The following is a 24,981-nucleotide window of genomic DNA, read 5'->3' as shown; positions in this document are numbered from 1 at the left end:
AGCAGTTCTCTGTTTGCAAATTATTTGCAAATTTCACTTCTAATCAAGGACAAAAGGGAGAAGAGAAATTCCGCACTAAGGACTCAATTATAATTAAAATTATTTTTGGAAATTAACTTACATAAGGTAGTAAAAGTCTTAAAGTTGAAGGGCAGACGCGTGCTCCTTCCTTTTGTTTATTCGAAATAGGTACAATAAAATAAATCATGTCTTCAGAAAGCATCACCGGTAATATGTTTTCGTATATCAACAATGGAATCGGGCAAATGTTTAGCATCGTAGAGTATAATCTTTCGATAAGGTATTAGACCTTTCAACCAATCACCGGAATAATCTGCATCAGATACGTCGGCAACTGAATACTCAAAAGAGTCTACAGCTTTCTGCACAAGTAATTCTTCCTCCGCATTAACGTAGTAATCCTGTTTAGGCTCATTCTCTTTCGCCTCTTTACGATATATCTTTATAATCATGAGAAAATAAACGAAATCATATTTAACATTTTCACTCTGGGCAGCCGTAATTTCTTGTTGTAAATTCTCCAATAATGGTATTGAAATCTTGGCCGGTATATTCAAAAAACGCTCATTAATCAGATAGCCAATCGGGTGAGCTTCATTGTCTAGGGCATCGCAAAAATTTTTGAATGATGTATTATTGGTACTTTTCTCAGCTTTTTCAATTAGAAAAGAACGTAATTCTTGGAGACAACGTTTATTGGCAATATCTTCTTTGTCAGTAATATTTAATACTGTAGTTATACCAAAAATGGTACGGTGATATTGTAACGGATTCTCACCGCTTACATTTCCGTCATCCAACTCATTACCATTGTTATCTGATTTATACTGACGTATAACACTACCGATAAAATTTTGTTCTATACATTGTAAAATTTTTTCATGGAGCTTTTTTTTTTTTTGAGACAATATTTTATAATTTTTACCTATAATTATTTCGGACATTGCCTGTAAATCGATATGAGCCTTAAAAAAAACCTTTTGCAAAAGCCGATAAATGCCACGCCAATCTGGATCCGAGGGCTTGCAATCCTCAACATCGATCTGAACACGCCGTATTTATTTAAATATGTTAATTTTTCAGGTAATAAAGACATTACCTGATGGCTTGAACATAACTCGGAATGCGGCAGATCATCTTCACTGTCCATAATATCTTCAATGAAATCTTCTTCTATTTCATTTAAATTTTCGCTCTGTTTAGAAGACATTTTTGAAGTTCAAACTGCTAAGAAAATAAAAATTTCAAAAGTTCTTCTGGCTTCTGTCCCTTCGATATAATATGAAATGATAATTGTTAGACTGAGCTGACGTTTAAAAATATGAAACAAATTGTCAGGGTATCCCGATTTATTTTACATTTTCAAATACAACGTCTGCTTATTTCGCTCTTTAGAGAATACCGTAACGGAATTGAACGTGAAGAAGCAGAACAAAATTATTCATGTGTTCATACCTTCTGTTAAAAGTTTCGTAGTTCTGTTATTAAATAGATTATACTGCCAGAATTATCTGTGAATATAAACATAGCAAGAACTGTGAGTCAATGTGTGTTTTCAAAGCTTATAATTATTGTTACTACGAAAGAAAAAATTTAATACTGATTTCACATCCAGTTTACTGCAAGTTTTGAATGAATTTTAATTACTCCATGGATCCAATGTAGACACTAAATAATCTCAGGTAGTGTTTCAAATTCCTTGAAAATCCCTCCGTCTAAAAAAAAAACCAATCGAAACCCGATATATAGATTTATAAAACTTCGTGAACTCCAACTGATATACTTAAAAGTCGATATAAGCGCTTGTCTCTTTTGATACCTTATATTAATATTGTTCATAAAATAGGATATACATTTAGTTTATAAGTATTTGTATATATAACTTACATATACTATATTCATAAATTTGGGTGCCAGACGTGCGAACATAAGCGAAGCTTTATTGTATCAGCCGCTATGAACGTATGTAAATTGCATGAATGTAGTTTTGAAAATGTGGCCTGCTATTTATAACATAAATAAGAACAAATATTTTTTAGGTTAATTTGTTTATGGATGTTATGTTTTTTATCTGAATTTTATTTAGTTCAATTGAACGACGTAGAGAACTTAACGTATACGTGAAAAACTGTTAATGTTTTATAATTTTCTACATCTTCCAATTTGAAATCATTATCCAATCATCCTTGAAACGTATATCGCACCATCCCCAAATAATTGGATGCAAGGAGCATTACATATGAATTTTACTCATCATTGAGCAATATTTGAATATGATCGACGAATTAGCTTTTCATTTCAATAACTTAGAAATCACACCCCGGAATTTCGACTCCGAAAATAAATAAATGTACAACGAGCCATCCATCAGAAAACCTTGTGATCGTAATTATGATTTTAATCAAAGAAATTACCACCTTTAGCTGTATAAAAATTTTTAGTATATTAAAGAGCTTTTTTTTTATTAACAATGTCAATATCATATCACTTTTTTATACCTATGAGAACTTCACTCTCCTTTAACTTGTTTTCGAATATCAATAATTAAATCGGGTAATTGTTTAGCATCAAACAATATAATCTTACGGTAAGGTATCAGATTGCCATCGGCTTTTAACCAATCGCCACCCATGCCCATATCAGATTCATCGACAACGGAATACTCAAATGAATTTATAGCTTTCTCCACCAGAAGTTCTTCTTCAGCATTAGTGTAGAAATCCTGATGGGGTTTGCCCTTTTTGCTTTCTTTGCGATATAACTTTATAAACATTAAATAATAAACAAAATCAAATTTCATGCCTTTTTGGTGGGCTTTAACAATTTCTCTTTCAAGATTCTCAAGTAGTGGCACCGAAATTTCTGTCGGTATATTAATAAAACGTTCATTAATCAAATAACCTATCGAGCGGGTTTCATCTCCAAAAATATCCCGGAAATGTTTTACAACAGCGTCAGTGGCGTGTTTTTCCGCCTTTTTGATAATAAATGCACGCAATTGGTCTACGCAGGGTGTATCTTTTTTTGCGGTAATATTCAATACCGTAGTTATGCCAAATATAGTACTATCATCACACATATCATCGTCCACATCACTTTCAATTCCATCCGATTCACATTGACTTATAACACTGCCGACGAAATTTTGAGCTAAAGTATAGAGAATTTTTTTTTTAACAACTTCTATCGAACTATTTGTAAACTTTTACCTATAATTAATTCCGCCAAAAGCATGCAATTGACATGAGCTTTTAAAAAGACTCGTTGCAGGAGTTGACAAATACCGTGAGAATCGGGATCCGTTGGCGCTCGGCCCTCAAAGTCTATTTGAACTTGCTAATAGGAATGCATGTTTATGAATATTATATCTTTAGATACCAAGTTTATAACCTCGTTGCCTGCGTAAGCAAGATCATCGTCTTCACTCGCACCGCTTGATTCCGTGTCATCGTCACTAACCTCTTCTTCCATTTTATGTAAATTTTTATTTTTCTTAGATGACATCTTAAAAGTTGTAAACTATAACTAAAATATAACTATTATTATTGCTATGATTATTATCACTTATTTAATCCAGTCAAATAGATAATAAAATGAAACCAAATATTGTAAGGTATATGAATGTATATAAGTGCACGTTTTTTCAATGAACAGCTGATTCGAGCTGTGTTATTTATGAACAATTTAAAGGATGGCAGATTATCGATAAATTTACTGCCGTAATTATTAATTAGGCAAAAGTAATAATCTCATACTAATTTGATGTGGAAGAAATCAAAAATCGCGAACGTAAGGTGAACTCTTCTTTAACAAAAAAAGATATAACAGAAAACAAGTTGACTTGGCTTTAAATACACTTTACGAGAAATTGATACGAACCTTACGGTCTTGCTAGTGCATATACTCGCATTTTAATAGAGGAATCAATCAATCTATCTGATGGCCACGAACTTTAGCAGCAATTCCCCTTTGAGAATAAGCGTATACAATTATCAAGAATTTTGCATGTATAGGTTATAGGTTAAAAAGCTTTATTTTTATAATAATGATTATAATAGCAGCAATATTTGTGAATGCAGAAGCTTTCACTTGACCGTTCTTCAAAATTTCGAAAGAATTTCGGAAAGCTTTTGTAATAATCGTTACCGTGTCGCTGTCGCTGTTGATAGGCTTTTTTTAGAAGACATAAAAATTTTGGAAGTGTTAAAAAAAATTCTCAAAATTATATCCCCAATCAGAAATTTAGTTTTTCATCTCCCCAGTAGAAATCACTATCGGGGGAATAAAATTATTTGTTCAATTTTTTAATTGTTTACATTTTTCAACTCTGTCTCTGTTAAAGGGCAATTATTTTCTAGCTTTTAACTCCGAATGCTTCTAATTTGCCTTACCGTAATAAAAAGTACAAAAAAATAAACAAAGAAATAATAATAAAACAGCTGATTTAAGTCTGCTTCACATTTCTGGGATTATTAGGAAAAAAAATAAAAATAAAGTAAGGGAAATATCTGTAGAAAAATTAAAAAGTCTTTAACAAATTAATTTCACGAAAAAGATAATGCATACAGACCTATCGCCGCATTTACATACACAGCATTGTAATCAGTTAATAAACGAATTAAAAAAGTGTCACGAGGAGGTTAGTATAATTGCTATAACACTTTTATATAATATTTTTGCTTTCTTTCTTTCCACCTTTGCCGGTTTAGAATAACTTTTCCAAATTCATAGGAGCCTGTAACAAATTTGATTCAGCTGTCGTCAAGTGTCTTAAAAAGGAACGTATAGCCCGTTCGGCAGCTAATCGAGCTAAAGCGCGACAGAGGCAAGCAGATTTAAAGAGCAGAGAAAATCAAGCCTTTTAAGTTGACAATTATGGATTCGGATCAATTAGCTGCCTACTATTATCAAGATGAAGAGCAAGTAATATGCGGGCAAGTGATACCGTCTATTACAGAAGATTACAAAGAAACGGAATTTCCATCAATGGTGGACCGTTTCTTTACACGATACTATTATCTCAAAAAAGGGGCCGATCTGGCGCCGTATAAAGTGCTTTTTCACTCTAATCGTGTTTGTTTGATTTGCCTAGCCAACGAACATCCGGCGTTTACCGAAGGGATTGCTAGCGTTAATTTTGATATTGGACATTCGGACCGGAGTAAAAACGCGGTTAAAGGTAAAGCAAAAAAAGGCGGCATGGTTTTACAGGCTGACTCAACTTTGGCGTTGTTAACGACTAAAACAAGCAAAGTTTACAAAATTCCCAGTTGTGTCCGTAGTAAACTAATCGAAGTTAATGTCGATTTGCAGACTTGTTGCGAAAAGCTGCAAGCGCCCGAAGGCGAAGGTTTTATAGCAATTGTGTTACCTAAACCGGAACATTGCGAAGAAATCAAAGCCGGCCTTATGACACAAGAACAATATGATGATTATTTGCGTACGATTAAAGAAGATAAAGCGGAATAAACATTTTGTGTTATGGGCTCAGAATTGTTATTGGTTTTGCAATTAAATAAATCTTGAAAGAGTTTCTACATGTCGTTTTTTGAGTTAAGAGGACAATAACGTTTAAAAAGTACGAGGCCTACGTGTTAAATTTTATAATGACAATGTTCGTTGTTCACTTCTTGAAACCTGATTTAAATTGGCAGCATTTCAATGTCTACGAGACAATGACTAAATGTTGCTTTGTTTTCGTTTTATTAATTCGTTATTATTATGATAAACTTGTAGCATTGCACTTGAATCTTATGTTAACGTTTAATTTACTTTGCATGTACGTAACGAAAAAATCACAGGAAATGAAAATTATCCGGTTCTCTAATGCACAATATATAAATAAATATAAATATATATATATATATACAGGCATCACCCGCTTAACACGGCTATGGAAAGTCTGGTTTCAATAAAACATTGCACAAACTTTTCGAATAATATAACGCGATCTCAGAAAATCGAATACGAATTCTTATTTTATCGTGAGTAGGGGAGGACTGGCGGTGATTTGAATGAAGATTAACTTTGTGATCGTTGGCATTATGCTTTGAATATATTTTTAATATTTGCAATTTATCATAAATTTCAATTTCATAATTATTTGTTTTATGAAACCTTTCCAAGTTAACCTACTTTTTCATTTATTTGCAAAGTTAGAACGAAATTTCATAATAAAATTTCCGTCATAAAATTTTGCAACTGGGACTTGGTTTTGGTATAACAATGCACGCGTTTTCAAAATATCTTCTAACCCGAATTACGAATTAACAGCGTTAAGCGGGGGATGCCTGCACTATTATACATATAAATTTCTTCATGTAATCATTTAGATTTAATTTAGATAATCGAACAGTTATTCATAATATATTTTTTATATAAATAAATCTCTTACTCAATTCGTTTAATATAGCTTACGAAGCATTTTATTAACAAATATTAAGAAAAAAAAAAAAGACATCATGAAAGGTATTCCAAAGAGAACTAATATTCTCGATTTTGATTCGATTTTAATATTCGGTTGTGCTAAAGGTACTAAACAATACCAGAGTTCGGTTTTCTATGTGTGAAAAAATCTGATTGGGTAGGCAGGCTATAGGCTGAGTAGTGTCTTAGTGTCCTCACTGCTGACTGAGTACGTGAGCAGAGTTGCAGTTCATATAAAAGTTCAATTGGCTGCTATTGCCTAAAGGTGATCATTTTTCTTTTCTTCAGGAAAATGCTCATATTTCTCGACCTTCTCCTCCCTGTGTCTTGCGGTGATTATTAATCTGTAAAATGTCATCTCGAAGAAATAAACTATTCCACTTGCACTCGTCTCCCTCCTGGAAAATGTGATCTACTGAACGGTCAGCAGAAAATTTCTTTTCAATCTTTTTCTTTCTAACGACTTAATTTTCCGATAACAATCCTTAGCTTTCTCAGTTCGTGCATTCAAGTTAAGTTCAAAGCATTGATGCTTTCATGTCAGCCATTTTTGATGGGTGATCAGACGGTAGTTTAGAGCAACATACATCTGTGTTGATCTCAAAGAAGTTCAGGGCGGATAACTAATAAACACTAAACGCCTAAGTATTTTCTCTTTTTTTGTCTCCGCATTTCATACACATCGTAAAGGATATGCGGCGAAGTAAATCTCTAGACATGACATTTTAAAGTACCCTTATAATTATAAAGAGCGTCTGCTACGACTGCTTGTATATTTTCAAACGGTAATGCAGAGTGCGCGCTTCCATCATTAAATGGTGAATTTGGAGGAGCATAAATATCATATGTACCGAATAATCTCAACTGAAGTAAATGGCAGTGGATCAATTCTCTGAAAAGGCGATCACATTATTGCTTATTATATAGAAGTTTTGAGAATTTTATTAAAAAGTTATAACATCAGCTTATCGACGCATACCTTTTACATAAATTGCTATATTTTATATAATGCTAGACCTGTTCTGAACATGTTTATACATGAAAGGGCAACATTCTTATAAACATATTTGTATATAGTGGAACCATCATAATATGCGCTTTAACATTTTTCTCACAAGTCAGATGTGGTTTTTTTTTTTTTGTTTCATTCGTTTCAAGTAAAATGAAACATCTACATTTATTCTCTATTCAAGTTCATGTATATTCAATTCAGATGTGGTTAAAGAAAACAAACAGTTTTGTGTATAATATTTATAAGCGCGGTTATTAGCTGCATAAGAGTGCTGGTTAAAAGAAATACCGCTGAAAAGTGAAATTTACGTTAAAATGTTCAATTATTTGATTTGGGTAATAATTGCGCAATTTTTCTTATCTTGCTTTTTATGCCAGAGAAAGTTGAAAAAAAAAGCCACAAATTAGATATTAGTTAACTCAAAATGTAATCTGGGAAAAAGTTAGAAAAAAGAAAAACAAATATATCACTTGATCAATTATAACAAAAATGATTCGATTTTGATTGATGGAAAATGCAAACTCGACCAATTTCGAGAATCGTTCGTCGATCTTACATCGAATACACTAATTTGCTTTAATTTCGTACCTTGTGTTCGGGAAAAATGGAGTCATTGTCTTAAAAATTACAAAAATACAATGAAACGATTTATTAATATTCGGCATTTTATTTACGAAAGTACAAGTCGTCTCAAGTTATATAAAGAAATCGTTCTTAAATATCTTAAAAACAAAAAAAAAAAAAAAAAAATTTGAGTCACAAAGAATCTTTGCAAAGCAATCTTCTGTTTCTTCGGTATAGGTGGAGACTTCACACTTAGAACAATGAATAAAAAATATTCTAAAAATATGACTCCAAATTTAGCAATTTTTGGGACTTAGTTGGAAAAATTGATTCAAAAGAAGAAATAAAAATTTTTCCTTTAAAAAAATCGCACTATATTCTGCAAATTTTTATCTAGATGAAATGCTTATTATGCGGCTAACGGTAGAGATTCCAAAGGCATAGCTTTCGAGAAGAGCGTGTTTAACCTTTCAAGTTTAACTTTGAAGATGCTTTTGTTTTACCCTTTACAAGGAATGCCTGCATTGTACAATGAATGGAAGCACATCTGTTAACATTGCAGGATTGTGCTTGCATTCAACGGCTTTTTGCACTTTATAAATTGCCCAGCGCACTAAAAACATTTATTATATGATTCTAAAACTATTTGAAATTTCTACGTTTGCCTGAGTCGTTTAAAGATTCGCCAGATAAGCATTCCTTCTTCACTTTTTGATTAGCTTTTTCAAGAAGTGTTTAAATCATCATGCGCCTCGGCGCATTTTTCTCTCAAGCGTACGCTCTACTAACATAGGATACTGAGAAAGAGGTTGTTTTTCTTCAAACGCATTTAACATTATGTGCAAGTAGAGAAAACGAAATGCATAGATGTTTCAACATTTTGGACAAAATTGAGTTTAGGAGATTTTTTTGCACTTTTGGTGTATCTGCTATCAATAACGGTAGTAGCGATGTTAATTGGCAGCCCTTCGAATGTTTGCTCTTTCGTTCTTATTATTTGGATGGGCACAGATTCTGTTAACAGTTTCTTAATATGACATCGCCTTCGTCGTCTCAAACGTTTGCAAAGTGAACGACCATAGGCGCTACTTACTGGACTTTACGTTAGTGGTCTTATTGTGCAATAATTCGAAATCCTTGAGTTTTCTAAGTGGAAAAAGGAAAAAACAGTTCAAACTGCTTAAGCATAAGGACTAGTTTTGAATATTTTATTCCCTGTTTAGTTATTTAGCTTTAGAACACAAAAAAGGTAATAATAATATAATATGAATAGAGAACTCACATGTGATATAGAAAATTGGATATAAATTTGTAAGCAAAAAGAAAAAATATGTATATGTATACAATAATATAATAATATAAAATAAATAAATTAGGTAAAGATAAATACAATAAGCTGCACGATAATCTCTTTTATTAATAAAACAATTTCTTCATATTTGTTGATATGAAAATTGTCATTTAAATTTCTTAAAGCGTTTGGCGTACCCAGAATTTCGAATTTTTCAAAATAAGCAATGAAAAGAGAACAATTTCAGTACAGATGTACTTATATTCACTTAAAAATGCAGAATTGTATTTGTTACATGTTGCAAACGTTTGAGAGAAAGCGACATCATATTAAGAAACTGTTAACGAATCTGTGCGCGTAAAAATAATACGAATGAAAGAGCAAGTATACAAAGGGCTGCTAATTAACAGCTTGACTACTGTTATTGATAACAGATGCACAAAAAATTGCTAAGAGTCTCCTAATCTCAATTTTAACCAAAATGTTGGAATATCCATGTAATTCGTTACACTTACTCGCAATGCTACGCTACATTATATGCAATTAATGTGCATGCTCGTGTTTGCACTTCTTTCCTTTCTTTATTTGGATGCTGGCATAATTCATTATTGCAATATTACTAATATAGGTGAATACATCTTGACTATGTATGTATGTATGTAGGGTTTTAGTTCTCGGCATTATGGTAGAGGTTTTATTTGCGTTGCTTATGGTTTTTCTTGATTGATTTCGATCGTAATCGATTCGAATTTGTTTTCTGTTAATGAGGTACGCGTGTTTTATATCTGTCAAGCATGACTATCTTTTAGGAAAATATAAAATGTACGCGGATTGCAAAGTTTTTAATATTGCAAAGAGACCAAACCTCAAAGCTATCATTAACTTTCATTAATGTTTATTAAGACAGTGAGTCTTTGTGACACCACCTTTTAAATACCGACAGAAATTGGAAAATGTGTTTCTCTCGCCGTTAAAAAGATACGCATCCGTATGTTTATTTCACATACACAAATATAAGTAAAGGCATATGTTGCTGTCTATCAAAGATCAAAGATCAAAGTTTGTTAGCTTTTTCTTCTTCTTCTTGTATGTAATCCACTCTTTTCAATCAAATTAAGTATGTTATTTATTTATTAAAGTTAATCCAAGATTTTTTTTATTTTTGCTTTTTCAGATCACTATTTTGCTGGCAGTAGCAAGAGTTGAACTGAAGTCTCTGTTTGATTACAAGTAAGAAAAATTATACTTGTTTTTTAATTACTATAAAATTTATTTTTTTTAAAGCATCAATAATCCCGAGTATGATGAAACGCAATCTAATGCCAAAAACGATTTTAAATTTGATGCTCTAAACGGGCATTCAAACAAACAATTAAGCAAACGGAGTCCACCACCACATGCCAAGGCCTACGGTCGGCGAGCTCACAACGGTCACGGCCCAGGTCATGGCCGCGGTCCACCTCATGAAACAATTTATTACTATGAACCACATTACTATGAAGTACATTATCATGTTCAAGGTAAGTTTTTATTGAATAACATTGAATTCTCAACATAAATAAATCTTGAACAAATATGTGTATGAAAAGATCCTCCTCCGTATTCGCCTTTTCCTATGACGAAAGGTGATCGTTTAATGACTACATACGAAACTCCAAAGAGTCCATTACCGTCCCGCCAATTACCGGAAATTGTAGAATTTTCCACAGCGAAACCGACGACACCAGCTGGTGTCTTCTGGGAACCTGCGAATAAAGGGACTAAAAACGATGAATTAATTCACGACATTGATGTACGTCTTGGTGATGGTTTGTGATTCAATCGAAATTTAAATGAAAATATGGAAAAAATCATAAATGGTTTAAAACGAATCGTTGAATATTTATAGTACTAGTTGCTTGCCCTTTTTATTTTGTCTAATAAATACATAGTGGAACTGAAGAGACCAAAAACATATGACAGTATTGTAAGCGTAAGGGTAAAACTTATTTGCTATGCATGCTCTTTTGTAGGAGAACGCTAAACACATTTAAATCGTTCTTGATGAAGGGGGAGGGTTAGTCGGTAATGATGGGTAAATTTCGCATTTTCAGATTTATAATTAGGTTCTCATGAGTTTCGATCTTACTTTGGTCAGAGGTTGTTGTTATTGTTTTCAAAAAAATGTTGCAGTGATAATCGTGCATTTAAAAGATTAACGGACAGACAGTGTTTAACTAATTTGGTTCCGTATGTGAAAGACACTGTACAGCCTCTGTAGTCTGCGTGTTCGAAACGTTTTGTCATTGTGCATGTTTTTAGTTTGATGGAGTTATAAACATTATCTCTTCTTCTTTATTTTTTATTTTTGTCTTGTTTTATAAAGGAACTCGTTTATGAACACTTTCGTATAAAGATTTTTTCGCTTTTTTTTAAATATTAATTTTTTTTCCTTTAATTCGTACAAAGAATAAAAAAGAAAAAATAAAAAAGAATAAATCAAATCAATAAGAATAAATCACATGAATAAGAATAAATCATAAGAATAGGAATAAATCATATGAAGATAATAGGTAATATGAGTAAATGAAAACTTGTTTCAAACTTGAGCTTTATTGGTGTTTAAAAGTGCGCTCAAAGCAGCCGGGAGCAAGTGGATTTAAGAACATCTAACGGTAAGTTTTGTAAGAATTATAAAGTAAAGCTCTCTACCTTGCAAGTTCCCCCCCAGCGCGTTGAGAATCGTCTGAATTCTACCTCCTTCTCGGAGATTTATTCCTTTTAAACACTTTATAGCAATTTACACTACATTTTCAATCCACTTCACTCACTCAACCTGCAGTTGACAATTTTTCGGTTCGTATTGTTAGTTTTTCCTTTTTGGAATGGGTTGCCATGGTGATGTAACTAAAATCCAAGCCTTCAGTACATTTAGGGCGAGTTTAATCAATATACACGTCATGATCTGTCCATACGTCCTTATCGAATTTAGACATAAAATTGTTATTATGGATGTGTATTAATTATGCCAATGTATTTTAGAAAACATTTTTATCATTTTGTCAAGTCGTCTCATTACAAAGTAATTTCATATTACATATATTTACACACTTTCTGTTTGACGAGTATACAATTGTATCGCTAAAGAGGGGTCGGCACAGTTAACTAGTTAATATTGTTTAAATAAGCTGTCATAAAATGCTTTGCCGGATTCGTTGTCATATGAATACCGGTATAAGCATTAAAAGAATGCAATGTTTGCGTTAAGGAAGGCTAAAGAAATGCTCTAGATGATCAAAGGCTTCGAAAATGCTTGATATAATTAAAAAGCAATCAATAATTGACTTTAATATGTATGCATGATTTCCCCGGATGAGGAGGACGGGACAAGTCCAAAGATGCTATAAGGAATAAATAGTAAAATAGTAAAATCGAACAAAAAGACATGTTCTTTACTACCTCAAGATGAGTTCTCTTTACAGCACACTGGCAAAATATCGAACTGATTTTTCATCTAATGACAGCAATTTTTGATGGCTGATTGATGCATTCAAGCGACATTGTGCAGAAATTTCTGCGAAAAGTTGATTCCCTCTAACCAAAGTGGAGATTAACCACAACCTCTCAAAGTCCGGATTAATCCCATTATTTGTGTGTGTATGCAGGTGTGTAAATGACAAGGTCTCGGATATCTATTTTCGGATTTTATAAATGTTTAATAATCTTATCTAGTTACTTAGACGCTGGTTATAATTAATAAAATTATTAATTACGTACTTTAAAAGCAATTAATTATACATTTAACGGCTTAAGAGTTGATGTGTAGCTGTTTGCACTTTTAATGGTTAATATAAAATTACAATAATACTCTTTTTAGTTATTCAAAGACATTGCTTGCGAGAATTTTCAAGCTTGAATTGCAAGTAGAAGCAAGAAATCACGAATCGTTATGATGATCTCATAAATTAGCCCTACACCAACTCAGACGTATTTAAAATTCATCTTAAAATTACGATCAAACAATAAAATATTTACGACTGGTAAAATTTCTTACATTTCGGTGGAAAATTTCTCTTACCTGCCAACATTATTCCTGGACATTGTTTCATTTTATTATTATTTAATTTTGTTAAAAAGCAAAACAAAATTGGCATAATTAGGTTATCAAAATGTTGATTATATGCATGGAAAGATTCATTCATTTGCTTGTACAACATTCATAATGAAAGATATAAAGCAAAGATTAGCTTTGGAAGATTCGATGAGAATATCGACGACGAAACCAGTTTTAGCATCCAGTTCCGATAACTGCATATTCCAAAGAAATTCTAGAAGATAAACAAATCAATTATATGAGAGAGAGAGAGAGAGCGAGAGAGATAAAGAGATTTGTTGTTATAAACAAAAATAAATATAATAAGCAATATTTGCATTCGGGCGACTTTCCGACTCACATCAAGTTCAGAAAAATATTTTCAAACTTTTTGTGTGAACATGAACATACATTCATATATGTAAAGTGTATTCATGAGACAATCAAGAATCGTCAACACACTTAGCAACATAAAGGAAACTTTCTTGTGAATTTCCCGATCGTCGTTTTCATTGGACGATCTATCATAAAACTATGTCGATATTTATGTTAAGTCTAATGAAAATAGTCTTCGACATAGATCCCTTTTTAGGGAGAAATTTCCATAAGTGAGTGTATTTGTCGAAGGAGTTTTACAATATTTTATTGAGGACTTCTTCGGTTTAAATTCAAGGTTTTAAAACAATTTCATATTATCTCATCACCTCAAAGCCGTTTAATCATCCTATACCAGGATGAAATGGTTTTGGTAAGCAGCTTGAAGAGAGAGGAAAGATAAACAAATAGGTGGCCGCAGCTTAGTAGATGCGTGCCCGATTGGCAAGTCTCGGCTATACCGACTGACCACTCACTGTAGCTACGACCAAACAAGATTTCATTGACTGACATTGCAGTCGCAGTTCTCATCTACTCGGCTGCTCAGTCGGAGGCTAAAGACTTTTGCACTTTTTTTTGGATTCTATTGGATAGTCGTTAGTACGTTGCGCTGAGTGACAAAATTGACGTCAATCTACTGAATGCTCATTTTCGCTCTGTTCGCTCAGAATCGGCTGATATCGGCCTAAGCATCGAATCGGCCAATACTCACACAACCTCAACAACGATCAGTCATTTATTTTGAGGTTGATTTCGCAACGTTTATTTTACTAGAGAGTATATTGATTATGGGCTCGCTCCGTATAAACGCAATAAATATTATTCTCTTAGAATAAAAATTAGAATTAAATTTTCGTTACCATGATAGTATTTAGCGTATTATTATTTTTTGACTACGAGTACTGGCTTGCTGGCTTTCGCTCTGTTGGTTCGGCCTCTATTAATGCTGATCGTGATAAGCATTTAAACGTCAATCTCGAATGATTTTTGATGATTAGAGGAAAGGTACACGACCTTAAAATCATTAAGTCATCTATAATACGTTAGGATGAACGATGAAGTTGTTTTAGTAAAGAAATAGTTCATTCTCCCGACGCACTAATGTAGTTCTGCTATCGGACTCAAGACATATATTTAATAAATATTTTTAATTTTTAAAGAAAAATATGATTTGCATTAAAGTCCAAAGGGAACGATAGCAGTTAACTTCCCGCGATTACTTTTTAAAGACGGATAGCAAAATAAAGTATTTGAATAACCATAGCCTGTAAAGTGTGTTTTGCTATTTGCGAGAGCAACAATGGATCGATATTTTATCGATCGATATAGATTTTTAAATTGTTTCGGCAATATCATAAAGTATTGACGCAAATGTATCGAAAAGACGTTTTCATTGCTGTTGTCATACTTGGAGAAGTTCTTTAGCTCTTGTGGACATTTGCAATCGGGCACCCGTTTGTTTTCTGAGTTAATCTGCGGACTTGTGTCAAGTTACAGCTTTTTGCAGCAATCTTTGTAACTTTAGAATGTTTACAATGGATTAATAAATAAACGAAGTTGATCACCTTAAGCTACAATCTATTTGCAAAGAGCAAGAATACAAAACTCTGCAAACTTTTCAAGTCCGTCTTCAAATTAACTAGAAAATGCACATTGCGATGATTTATTGGATCGTCGAATAAACTCTTGCAACCTTTTTAACTCCGCTTTCAAATTGACTAGAAAATGGGCGTTAAGAAGGTTTATTGGGTCGTCGAATAAGTTCTTGCCGTTAAAAACAAAATATATATCTCATCTACTTTTTTGTTTATTTTTTTTTTTTTGTGAATAAACGCTACAGAATCGGCAAAAAAATTTGTTCACACGCGTAGTATTTTATTTACGGTATATAACATAAAAGCAGGTCAGCCTGCTCTAAGAATACAAAAGGGTCTCTGGTCTTTATAATAATGCTTTCATTTGAAGTTTGGTAATTCGTTTGTCAGCTATGTTACCTTTGGCAGGTATTTTTGAGCGCTACTGTAAATCTGGTTTCAGTGATACCTAATACTGTGACCAAAAAATCGGACCAGTATTTAAGGTAAGTTGCCGTGGCATATGAACATTCTTAGCTAAATTGGCTGTGATAAACATTTGCGTGGAATTGCACCTTACAGGTACGATTGGTTTTGTACGACACAAAAAGTATTTTTTACGATTTTTTCATGTCTACGAAACTATGAAAGCGACCATTAGGACGTTATGAAACGCATCACCACAGAAGACAAGACTTGGATCTGTGCATACGACCCGGAAACAAACGATCAATCGAGCGAATATAGTTGAGCTAAGACCGACAAAACCATGGCTCAAAAATCTAATAGACGTTAATAGCTTTCTTCGCGTGTCGTGAATTCCATCCGCCAGACCAAGTTGCCAAGAAGGAGTATTATTTGTATTTGATTGTTACTTTGGATGCGATGAAATCGATTTGGAATAATAAATAGACTAAAAACACTTCAGTTAACAGTTTCATTAGTCTGCTCAATTTACGCCCCATGAGTTTCAATAATTTCCACGGAAATTTATTCATCGAGTCTCTTACAGAATGGTTTACTTAACTTACCTTTTAATTAGAGTGTGGTATTGGATTTCAAGCTTAAAATTAAACCAATTACATACACATATCTTTAAAGAAAAAAGAAAATACAAATGTCATAACCAGGAAAGTCATCGTGACAGTAGAGACAAGAAAGAGAGCAAAAATGAAAGAAAGAACAAAAAAAAAAAAAAAAAGATGAAAGACTGATATTACGCGCATGCACGCATATCGGTTGATAACAAAGAACAAAAACTTGTCCTGATCGTGTTGATGAAAATGATTAATAACGAAAAGGCTTTCATAAGCTATTAAAATACAAATTTACAAACGCCTATGTATGGGTAAATATTTTTTTTGCCTTCGTACGCAAACTATTCATTATTCAGCCGATATTCGTATGCGTAACAAGCAAGCAAGCGAGCACCCACTGTTGTGTAGTAAATCATTGTCGAGCGTGCACGAGTGCGTTTATAAAAGCCGGCTTCAAACAAAAGTCTTAAGTTATTTGAAATCATACACTTGTCGCGCAACGATCATCATGGGTAAGAGACGATTTAGCAAACACTTTGTACTTTGTTAGTGACGGTGAATTAAATTTAAGAAAGAAAAAAAAGAAAGGCTTCAAAAAGAAAAATTTTTGTTTTTTTTGTTTTTTGGTTAATACTTAAAAATAACAAATTCAAGTGATTTAATGAACAGCTAACGCGATGGCAATGCTGTAAATGAAAACGTATAAAAAACTTATTAAAATTAAAATATTGTTATTATAAGCAATGGCAAAACAAAAAAACAGAAACGTTTAAAAAATGTTAAATAAAATTTGAAATAATATCTTCTTAACGCGTTATTTATAATGTCAAGTATTCGCTGTTTACGTTGTTGCTGGCGTGTGTGCTTGTTGGCGGCATAAGTTAATTAAGTATTCTATTAGGGTTTCATTTAAATTTCGGTTTTCAATGTTTTGTTTATTAATTTCATTTTTGGAGATCTTTTATATGTAATTTCCTATATATTTTGGCAGCGTCAAAGACATTTTACATTTTTTGTGCCGATTCGATTCATCACCACATCATTTATCAAGATTTACCTTAACAAGAGTGTATTTGGCTTTTTTATTGCCTTTTCGAAATTAAAAAAAAAAAAAAAAAAAAAAACAATTTCTTGCATTATTTGTAAATATTTCGCTTCATATTTTAATAATAAAAAGAAGCTATGGGCAAAGCAGAGCCCTACTCTTTCCGCAGGCGAAGTATTTAGGTGGAAAGATTAATTTTAAAGAAGAATCCGCCGAAAGTTTTATACATGCTTAATTAATACAGACTTTACTTTCATATCGGAGAAATAATCGAACAATTATTTTCCCAAGGATTAAAGATAGAAAGCTTAGCTTAGATGTGTTTAAATGGTGATTAAACATCAGTTGGCGTCCAACGTTGGATTTCCTAAAAGCGAGGACCAAATGTAAAAACTTGCTTTAATAACTAAATGCCAAGTACCATAGCCATAGCCATAAAAACGTTCATATTGTGCCTGGGAATGAACGCATTCATATCGCTTTTGGGAAGGAATCAAGAAAGTGCTTGATCGTAGTAGCTCGATAGTATGCGTGAACCTCTTGAAAATAAACCTCTTCGAAAATAAATCCTATATCGTATATACATGTTTATATCAAGTATATGTGTAGTATATGCTTACAAAGAAAATCGAATTTTATAATAAAAGCATCCCTTTTCATTTGAGTTCTAGTTTAAGTGAGAAAATTGTACATTTTTTTACATCCATCATCTTATCTTGAACAAAGCAATTAAAAACATTATAGTCGGGCAATGGCGACCATTAAATGATCTATACCACATTGTCTAACGAAGTTCTCACTTTTATTACAGAACACAAAAATTATATCTTGTTCCTATATAGAGGCATATTCTTCATGTGCTTATTACTACGGCGAATTTAGAAGGCCGAAATACTAATATTTAGCCACTTTTGCCGAGAAACCTTGAAAATTACAACTTTTTTTCCATATAACGACATTTCAGAATAGGGCCTTACATGGCAAGTGGTCGAAAAAGTGGCCCGTTCCGAACCATTTTCAATAATGTTCGCTGTGTCAAATTTCATCAAAATATCTCAAAAATTGCGACTTGTAGCTCGAGCGCAAATTTACATGGCTTGCAATCCTTTTTTGAATAGATCGGTATAATAAAAGGAGGGCCTATCTTAAGCCCTTTTGGGTTTTACATACGACCGCACCAACTTAATATACCCTGAGCCACAAGTGGTGTGGAGTATAAAAGCAGGGAAAACATTGAGTGGAGGGGTTCGAGTTCCTCTATCATAGTGCAAGGCCTGCGTAATATTATATTTTATAGGATTATTGCGTGTTGTAGTAATTTGATTACTTTTGAGAAGAAAGATATTGTCTGCTTACCTTGCACTCTACTCTCATCCTTTGACAAAATTGACTCAGCTTTGGTTTTGTTTTGTTTTTTTTTTTATAGCGGGCAAATTTTTTGGTTGAAAATAAAACAATCGATCTTCTTAAGGATCTTCTAATTAAGAGAAGCAATCCTTGCTAGTCATGAACGAATTTCTATAATAGGACGAGCTATTAAAATAGATCGAGGGGAAGTGATTATTTTTATATTAATCTTCTGGGATTTCTGGGTGCAAAACTGAATCAAACAATGAATTGGACCGATGGGTTCTATTGCAGTAAATTTTACGTTAACGAAACAACCGATTGTCGGAGAGGGCAATGTGCTCTGTGAGTGGACTGGAACTTCCTTGCTAAGCTGTTTCAATTTTTTTGCTACGAACTCATATCATTTTAGGCGTTCTAACTTCAATAATACCCTAGTAGAAAAATTCAAAAATTTTTCTGAAAAAAAACTGAGTTGTGTTCATTTTACGCTCCGTTGCGCGCTTTTGCTTTGATAAAATTTGTTGTATTTTCAATAGCAACCTGCGTGCAGAAACATCCAATATTTCTACCAAATTTTAAATCACCTTCACTTTTGCGACCAGGGGAGTGACAACAACCCACACCACATAAACACTCAGACGGACGTACTTGACTAAATCAACTCAGAATTTGCCGCTTATCAAGAATATATACAATTTATAGGATCTCTGAAGCTTCCTTTTGGGTGTTACATATATTACGATAAAAAAACAAAATGAGTAGACCCCCATCTTACAGTGGTGGGTATAATAAAGCATATTTTTTATATACTTTTTTAATAATATTGACATTGCGTCGTTATTTAAAAAATTAATACATTATTGAAAAATCTTATACATATACACAAACTGGAAAAATTGGAATAATAACTGCATTAAAACGACTTTAGGTGGTGTATAGTGGAGGTAGGCATACACAAAGTGCGGTTGATAATTCAAAAATATTTTTCGGATGGCTTTTTTATGGTCTTTATACCCAACTACTACGTATTAGTTTTGTCCTGACGTTAAGGACGTTCAACAATACCTCTCTGAGACTCCATATATATATCACTAATGAGTAGATTAAGGTTTTCATCTAATTGTCCACGAGTTATTGGAAGGCTTACAGTTCCGATATTTGATGTAGAAGCCTTGCCGCCATCAGGAAGTAATGAGATTACTGAAGGCATTGAGGTGTAATGTCATACAAATGGCAGTTAGGATCTTGTCAACCCAAAAAAATAGGTAACTATATGGACAAGTCTGTTCAATTTGAACACGAGAGTGTTATAATCCTTTGATCGCATTATCAGTGCATTCATTCCTAATTGATGTCCATAGGTCAAGTTTGAAAATGGGCGCAAGTCACCCGAAAACATGTAGATATAAAGTTGGAAATTATTATATTGTAATACTAGCATTTCCCAGAGTCATTTCAAACTTTCACAGCTAGTCCCAACCGAAAGCTGCTGAAAGGTATGCGAAATTCGTTTCAGATTGAATAGAAATTTTTTAATTACTTACATTTAATTTTGTTTGGTTATTAACACTTGTTCGACAACGCTTATTTGGGGATAGCTTATTACTGAAGTTAGTGGTTTAAGGCGGGATTAGGTAACATCTTAATACAACAGTGACATGAACCAACGCTTTGACTGACAAGGAAATACTGATGCAAGTGTAACTTGGTGTATTAAAAGAAAAGTAATGTTTAGATAACATATTCATTTCCTTGAAATAAAGTCACGTAACGTTATTATGTTATACCTTAAATACAATTAAATTTCGAATACAATAAACTAAATAAAATTGAAAAACTCTTTTGTAAAGAAACGTCGAATGCTTTTCATAAAATTTTATTTACAGATAAAAGCCTTCTAGTACCCTTATTACTATTGGGCGTATTACTGGCAGCAGCTGCTGGCGAGCAAAACGCTCGTATTGTTTGCTATTTTAGCAATTGGGCTGTCTTTCGTCCCGGTGTAGGGAGTTATGGCATCGAAGATATACCAGCCAATCTCTGCACTCATATCGTATATTCCTTTATAGGTGTTGATGATAAATCTTGGCAAGTGTTGATCATTGATCCAGAGTTGGATGTAAAGCAAAATGGTTTCCGCAATTTCACGCAATTGCGTAAAAAACATCCTCAACTGAAGTTGCAAATTGCTGTAGGAGGTTGGGCCGAAGGTGGTAAAAAATATTCACAATTGGTAGCTGAGCGTACGCGGCGCCTAACTTTTATACGAAGCGTAGTTGATTTTATGAAGAAATATGAATTCGATGGTTTCGATTTGGATTGGGAGTATCCGGGAGCTACCGATCGTGGCGGTACCTACGCGGATAAAGATCGTTTTTTATATTTCGTTCAAGAATTGAGAAGAGCCTTCGATCGTGAGGGGGCAGGTTGGGAGATAACGATGGCAGTACCGGTAGCTAAGTTCCGTTTGCAAGAAGGCTACCACGTACCGGAGTTATGCGAGTATGTGATATAACGACTTCCTTTTATCTTCTCCACTGGTTGCTTTTTTTCCTTTTTTGCTTTTGTTAAATATTCGTAATATTTTAGATTATTGGATGCCGTGCATGCGATGACTTACGATTTGCGCGGTAATTGGGCTGGTTTTGCCGATGTTCATAGTCCCCTTTATAGACGTAAACACGACCAATATGCTTATGAAAAACTTAATGTCGTAAGTTAAGATTAATTGACTTTAAAGAAGTATCGGTTTTTTATACCTTTCCCTTTTATTCGAAGCATGACGGTTTGTTATTATGGGAGGAGATGGGTTGTCCTGCGAATAAACTTGTGGTCGGTGTACCTTTCTATGGGCGGACTTATACTTTAAGCCCCTCTAATAAAAACTACAATATGGGTACTTACATTAACAAGGAAGCCGGTGGAGGTTCTCCTGGGCCTTATACCAACGCCAGCGGCTTTTTAGCTTACTATGAGATTTGCACTGAAGTTCAAGACGAATCGAATGGTTGGATCGTTAAGTGGGATGATGCGGGCATGGTACCGTACACCTATCGTGAGACGCAATGGGTGGGTTATGAAAACGAGGCGTCCGTGAAAATTAAAATGGATTTTATAAAGAAACAAGGATATGCCGGTGCAATGACTTGGGCTATTGATATGGATGATTTTCGTGGTTTATGTGGCCATGAGAATGCTTTGATGCAGATTTTGTATGACAATATGAAAAATTATCGCGTGCCTGAACCTACACGCGAGACAACACCCAGGGTAAGTTGATTGCCAATTAGTTGAGGTATTATCGCATGCAATCGCTCTCGGCCGACAATCAAATTCTGTGCCAAGTGTAAAATGAAAATAAATGACATTTTTTCTGGGTATCAATAGTAGAGAAACAATGCAAAACATTTTGTTAAAATCTATTTTTAATTTATATAAATGTTTTTTCCTTTTTTTTATGTATTTATTTATTGTTTTTTTAATTACAGCCAGAATGGTCGAAACCGCCGTCAACGCCACCCAACCCCGACGAGGGCAGTTTGATTACATTGCAAACTACTACTACTACATCAACTATAAAGCCAATAACAACAATAAGACCAAAACGCCCAGCAGCTACAACAAAAGCAACAAAGGTAAGGGAACCGAGTCCAAGAATTTTGGAGTTAAATCTTTTCAAAATTTCTTTTAACATTTATTGTAGAAGCCATTTAAAACTACCAAGAAGCCTTCGCCTACCGTTTGTAGTGAATCCGCACAAAGCGTTCAAAAAGAGCCATCAATACAAAAACCTGCAATTACTGAGCCAGAAGGAGTGGTGATAACAAGCGGCGATTATGAGACCAATAAAATTGATTGCGTTCATAAAGATTTCGTTGCACATCCTGACTGTACAAAGGTAAGTTGAGCAGACTTTCGTATTTTAATTGCAATGACCCATAGCTCTGATATGGTAAAATGACTTATGATATGCGTTGTCAACAAAACAGAGACGACTTACGCTGTATAGCCTGTGAAAGGATCAATATCTTGACAATGACTTTATTAAGAAACCATAAATGATCAACGTTTAGTTTTCTCCATCGTAGACATAGGACCTTTTTAGGAAATCTCTTGCGCTCTTGCTCATCAGTTTCATTGCGGATCACTGCAGACTCATGGTAAATGTCCCATTGACTAAATGAGAAGTGTAAACAACATATATACTTATTCTCACATGTTTGGAATTTTCATACAAATTATTGAGAACATATATGATTATTCTCTAAAGCGCTGGTTGAAAAAAAGTTAGAGACCAACGAGTTTCCAATCAAGAGAACAGCGTTTCATTTAAATTTGCCAATAAGCAACATACGTAGCGAAGCAATGCTCTCCTCTACACTTGTAATATTCTCTTAGTCTCTTACGTTTACTCAACTTATTATAACAGTATGAAGTCTATAGGTATATCATAATCGAGATTTATTGAAAACGTGCATAGGATTCTTACATGTCCGTCCCTTCACATGCCATCTATTAACGAAATTCTTTATACTGCAACAATTTGAATTAGAGGACTGAAAATATGCTTTTAAATTCAAAATGAAACTAAAAAGATCTACTACTCTTTTTCAAGTTTGACTTCTACTTTCTAAGGAGTATTACTATCAGAAAAGGAAATTTTCTTATGAAATTTCAAAAGCCATACGAAATAAAAACGCAAATATACTTTTAAACTTTTTGGTTTTCCATTCCAAACATGTGAGAATAAGCGTCCACATTTGTTTACAATTTTCAATACTTGAACATATATTTGTATAAAAGTTGCCAGCATCTGAGAATGAGCGTTTCTTATTCTCAATAATTTGTATAGAAACTCCAAACATCTGAGAATAAGCGTCCACATTTGTTTACAATTAGTTAATAGTTAACAAATGCTTTACTCTTCGTTGATGTAAAGAGAGAGAGAGAGAGAGACAAATTTCTTTAATTTAAATAACGATAAAGCAGAGCAAATATAATCAGCAGGATTACGTATGTATTTAATCGATATTGTGCTAAAGCCATTTACGCAGAAATGCGTTCAAGAGAGAGAAATATAAATCGTTTTCTATACTCAAATATAGACGCAACTGAGCTTACGGTTGTGAGATAAAGAAAACATGCACGTTACTCTCATTTGCCTGTTGCGTAGTTAATTGTTTTCATATTATAGAACATATATTCAGAATTCATCAATTAAAAAAAATGAAAGTTAGTTTAGAGACATAAAGCTCAACTAAAAATCATAAAATAAGAAAAGTGAAGAAAAGGAATTTCAAGAATAGTATTTCGTTCTCAATTAGGAATGGTTTTAAGTTGCGCATGTTATAATATAACAATTTATTATATCGCGAAAGGATAATAAATCGTGCAATTGTGATCTTCTCTGAGACATTGTGATCTTCTAGAGACGCCAACCCTTCGCAAAAAGATAATAAATCGTAAAATTGTGACCTTCTCTAGATAATAGTTGCTTTGTTCCAAAGAAAAATTGCTTCCGCGAAAGGTTTCTATTGGTGGTTGTAAAATTTTAGCATAAGACATATTTTTTGAGTATAAAAGGTTTTCAAAAAAAATATTCAAATTTACTTGAAGAAAAGTTTAGTGAGAATTCTTGAAAAATTACAGATGTTATGATGATATTTCTTGCATGGTCTAAATAAATTACCTGGTTAAAAGCTATTGCTTACTGTGGTCTTTATAAGCGTTTTTATGAAATGTGTATCTTAACGAATATTTACAGTATTATCGGTGTGTTCATGGTAAGCCTGTCGAGTTTCAATGTAAGGAAGGTACGGCCTTTCATACGGTGACAAACGTTTGCGATTGGATTGAAAATAGTGATCGTTACTATTGTACGCGATTAAAAGAAAAGCAGACGAGTAGTAATGCACTAAAGCGATCAATTAAGTAATAAATACGTTAGAATTTAAAATATTTTTTTAATAAAATAAGTGATTAAATATAAATTTTTTAAAATTAAAAAACAAAAAATATTGTATAAACTTAAATAAATTAAAAAAAAAAAAAGAAATTGAAAACATTTCCGACTGTACTCTTCTATCTCGACAGACGTTGTTTACAAAAGTCTCAAGAGTTTTTTTGTATTTAAGTTTACCTGTATTTAGAAATCAAGTGCATAAATATTATGTAACGTATAGCAACATATATACGCTTTAGGCAAGGTGAGTAA

General features: G+C 33.2%; 5 protein-coding genes across 7 annotated transcripts; 3 read left to right on the top strand and 2 right to left on the bottom strand.

Annotated features, from left to right (window-relative positions):
• Positions 1-212: 212 nt before the first annotated feature.
• LOC119638702 (protein BCCIP homolog) lies at positions 213-1,231 on the bottom strand. The gene is made up of 3 exons (XM_038035646.1): positions 1,121-1,231; positions 947-1,064; positions 213-880 (listed from the first exon to the last, which is right to left on the bottom strand). Exons 1-3 carry the CDS (start codon positions 1,229-1,231, stop codon positions 213-215), a joined length of 897 nt encoding a protein of 298 aa, XP_037891574.1.
• Positions 1,232-2,046: 815 nt separating this feature from the next.
• LOC119638796 (protein BCCIP homolog) lies at positions 2,047-6,434 on the bottom strand. 2 transcript variants are annotated; one of them, XM_038035822.1, is made up of 5 exons: positions 6,416-6,434; positions 3,412-3,546; positions 3,231-3,357; positions 2,520-3,171; positions 2,047-2,444 (listed from the first exon to the last, which is right to left on the bottom strand). In XM_038035822.1, exons 2-4 carry the CDS (start codon positions 3,523-3,525, stop codon positions 2,531-2,533), a joined length of 882 nt encoding a protein of 293 aa, XP_037891750.1. In that variant the 5' UTR covers positions 3,526-3,546; positions 6,416-6,434; the 3' UTR covers positions 2,047-2,444; positions 2,520-2,530. The 2 variants fall into 2 exon arrangements, with proteins under 2 accessions (XP_037891750.1, XP_037891749.1); XM_038035821.1 differs by lacking the exon at positions 6,416-6,434 and adding an exon at positions 3,901-4,128 and having other exon boundaries at positions 3,412-3,557.
• On the top strand, positions 4,223-4,903 carry LOC119638798 (COX assembly mitochondrial protein 2 homolog). Its single transcript, XM_038035825.1, has 2 exons — positions 4,223-4,660; positions 4,731-4,903. The coding sequence occupies exons 1-2, from the start codon at positions 4,580-4,582 to the stop codon at positions 4,884-4,886; spliced, it is 237 nt and encodes a 78-aa protein (XP_037891753.1). The 5' UTR covers positions 4,223-4,579; the 3' UTR covers positions 4,887-4,903.
• LOC119638797 (protein Abitram) lies at positions 4,874-5,558 on the top strand. Its single transcript, XM_038035824.1, has one exon. The coding sequence runs from the start codon at positions 4,897-4,899 to the stop codon at positions 5,488-5,490; it is 594 nt and encodes a 197-aa protein (XP_037891752.1). The 5' UTR covers positions 4,874-4,896; the 3' UTR covers positions 5,491-5,558.
• Positions 6,435-7,616: 1,182 nt separating the features above from the next.
• Positions 7,617-24,717, top strand: LOC119638793 (endochitinase). Of its 2 annotated transcripts, XM_038035817.1 has the most exons (9): positions 7,617-7,794; positions 10,489-10,544; positions 10,599-10,834; positions 20,654-21,269; positions 21,357-21,480; positions 21,546-22,037; positions 22,256-22,402; positions 22,471-22,665; positions 24,532-24,717. In XM_038035817.1, the coding sequence occupies exons 1-9, from the start codon at positions 7,774-7,776 to the stop codon at positions 24,700-24,702; spliced, it is 2,058 nt and encodes a 685-aa protein (XP_037891745.1). In that variant the 5' UTR covers positions 7,617-7,773; the 3' UTR covers positions 24,703-24,717. The 2 variants fall into 2 exon arrangements, with proteins under 2 accessions (XP_037891745.1, XP_037891746.1); XM_038035818.1 differs by lacking the exons at positions 7,617-7,794; positions 10,489-10,544; positions 10,599-10,834 and adding an exon at positions 16,801-16,884 and having other exon boundaries at positions 24,532-24,702.
• The last annotated feature ends 264 nt before the right edge of the window (positions 24,718-24,981 follow it).

Source organism: Glossina fuscipes, unplaced genomic scaffold (assembly GCF_014805625.2).
Source record: "Glossina fuscipes isolate IAEA_lab_2018 unplaced genomic scaffold, Yale_Gfus_2 109, whole genome shotgun sequence".
Taxonomy (NCBI): Eukaryota; Metazoa; Arthropoda; class Insecta; order Diptera; family Glossinidae; genus Glossina; species Glossina fuscipes.
This window is presented reverse-complemented; position numbering and strand designations above follow the sequence as displayed.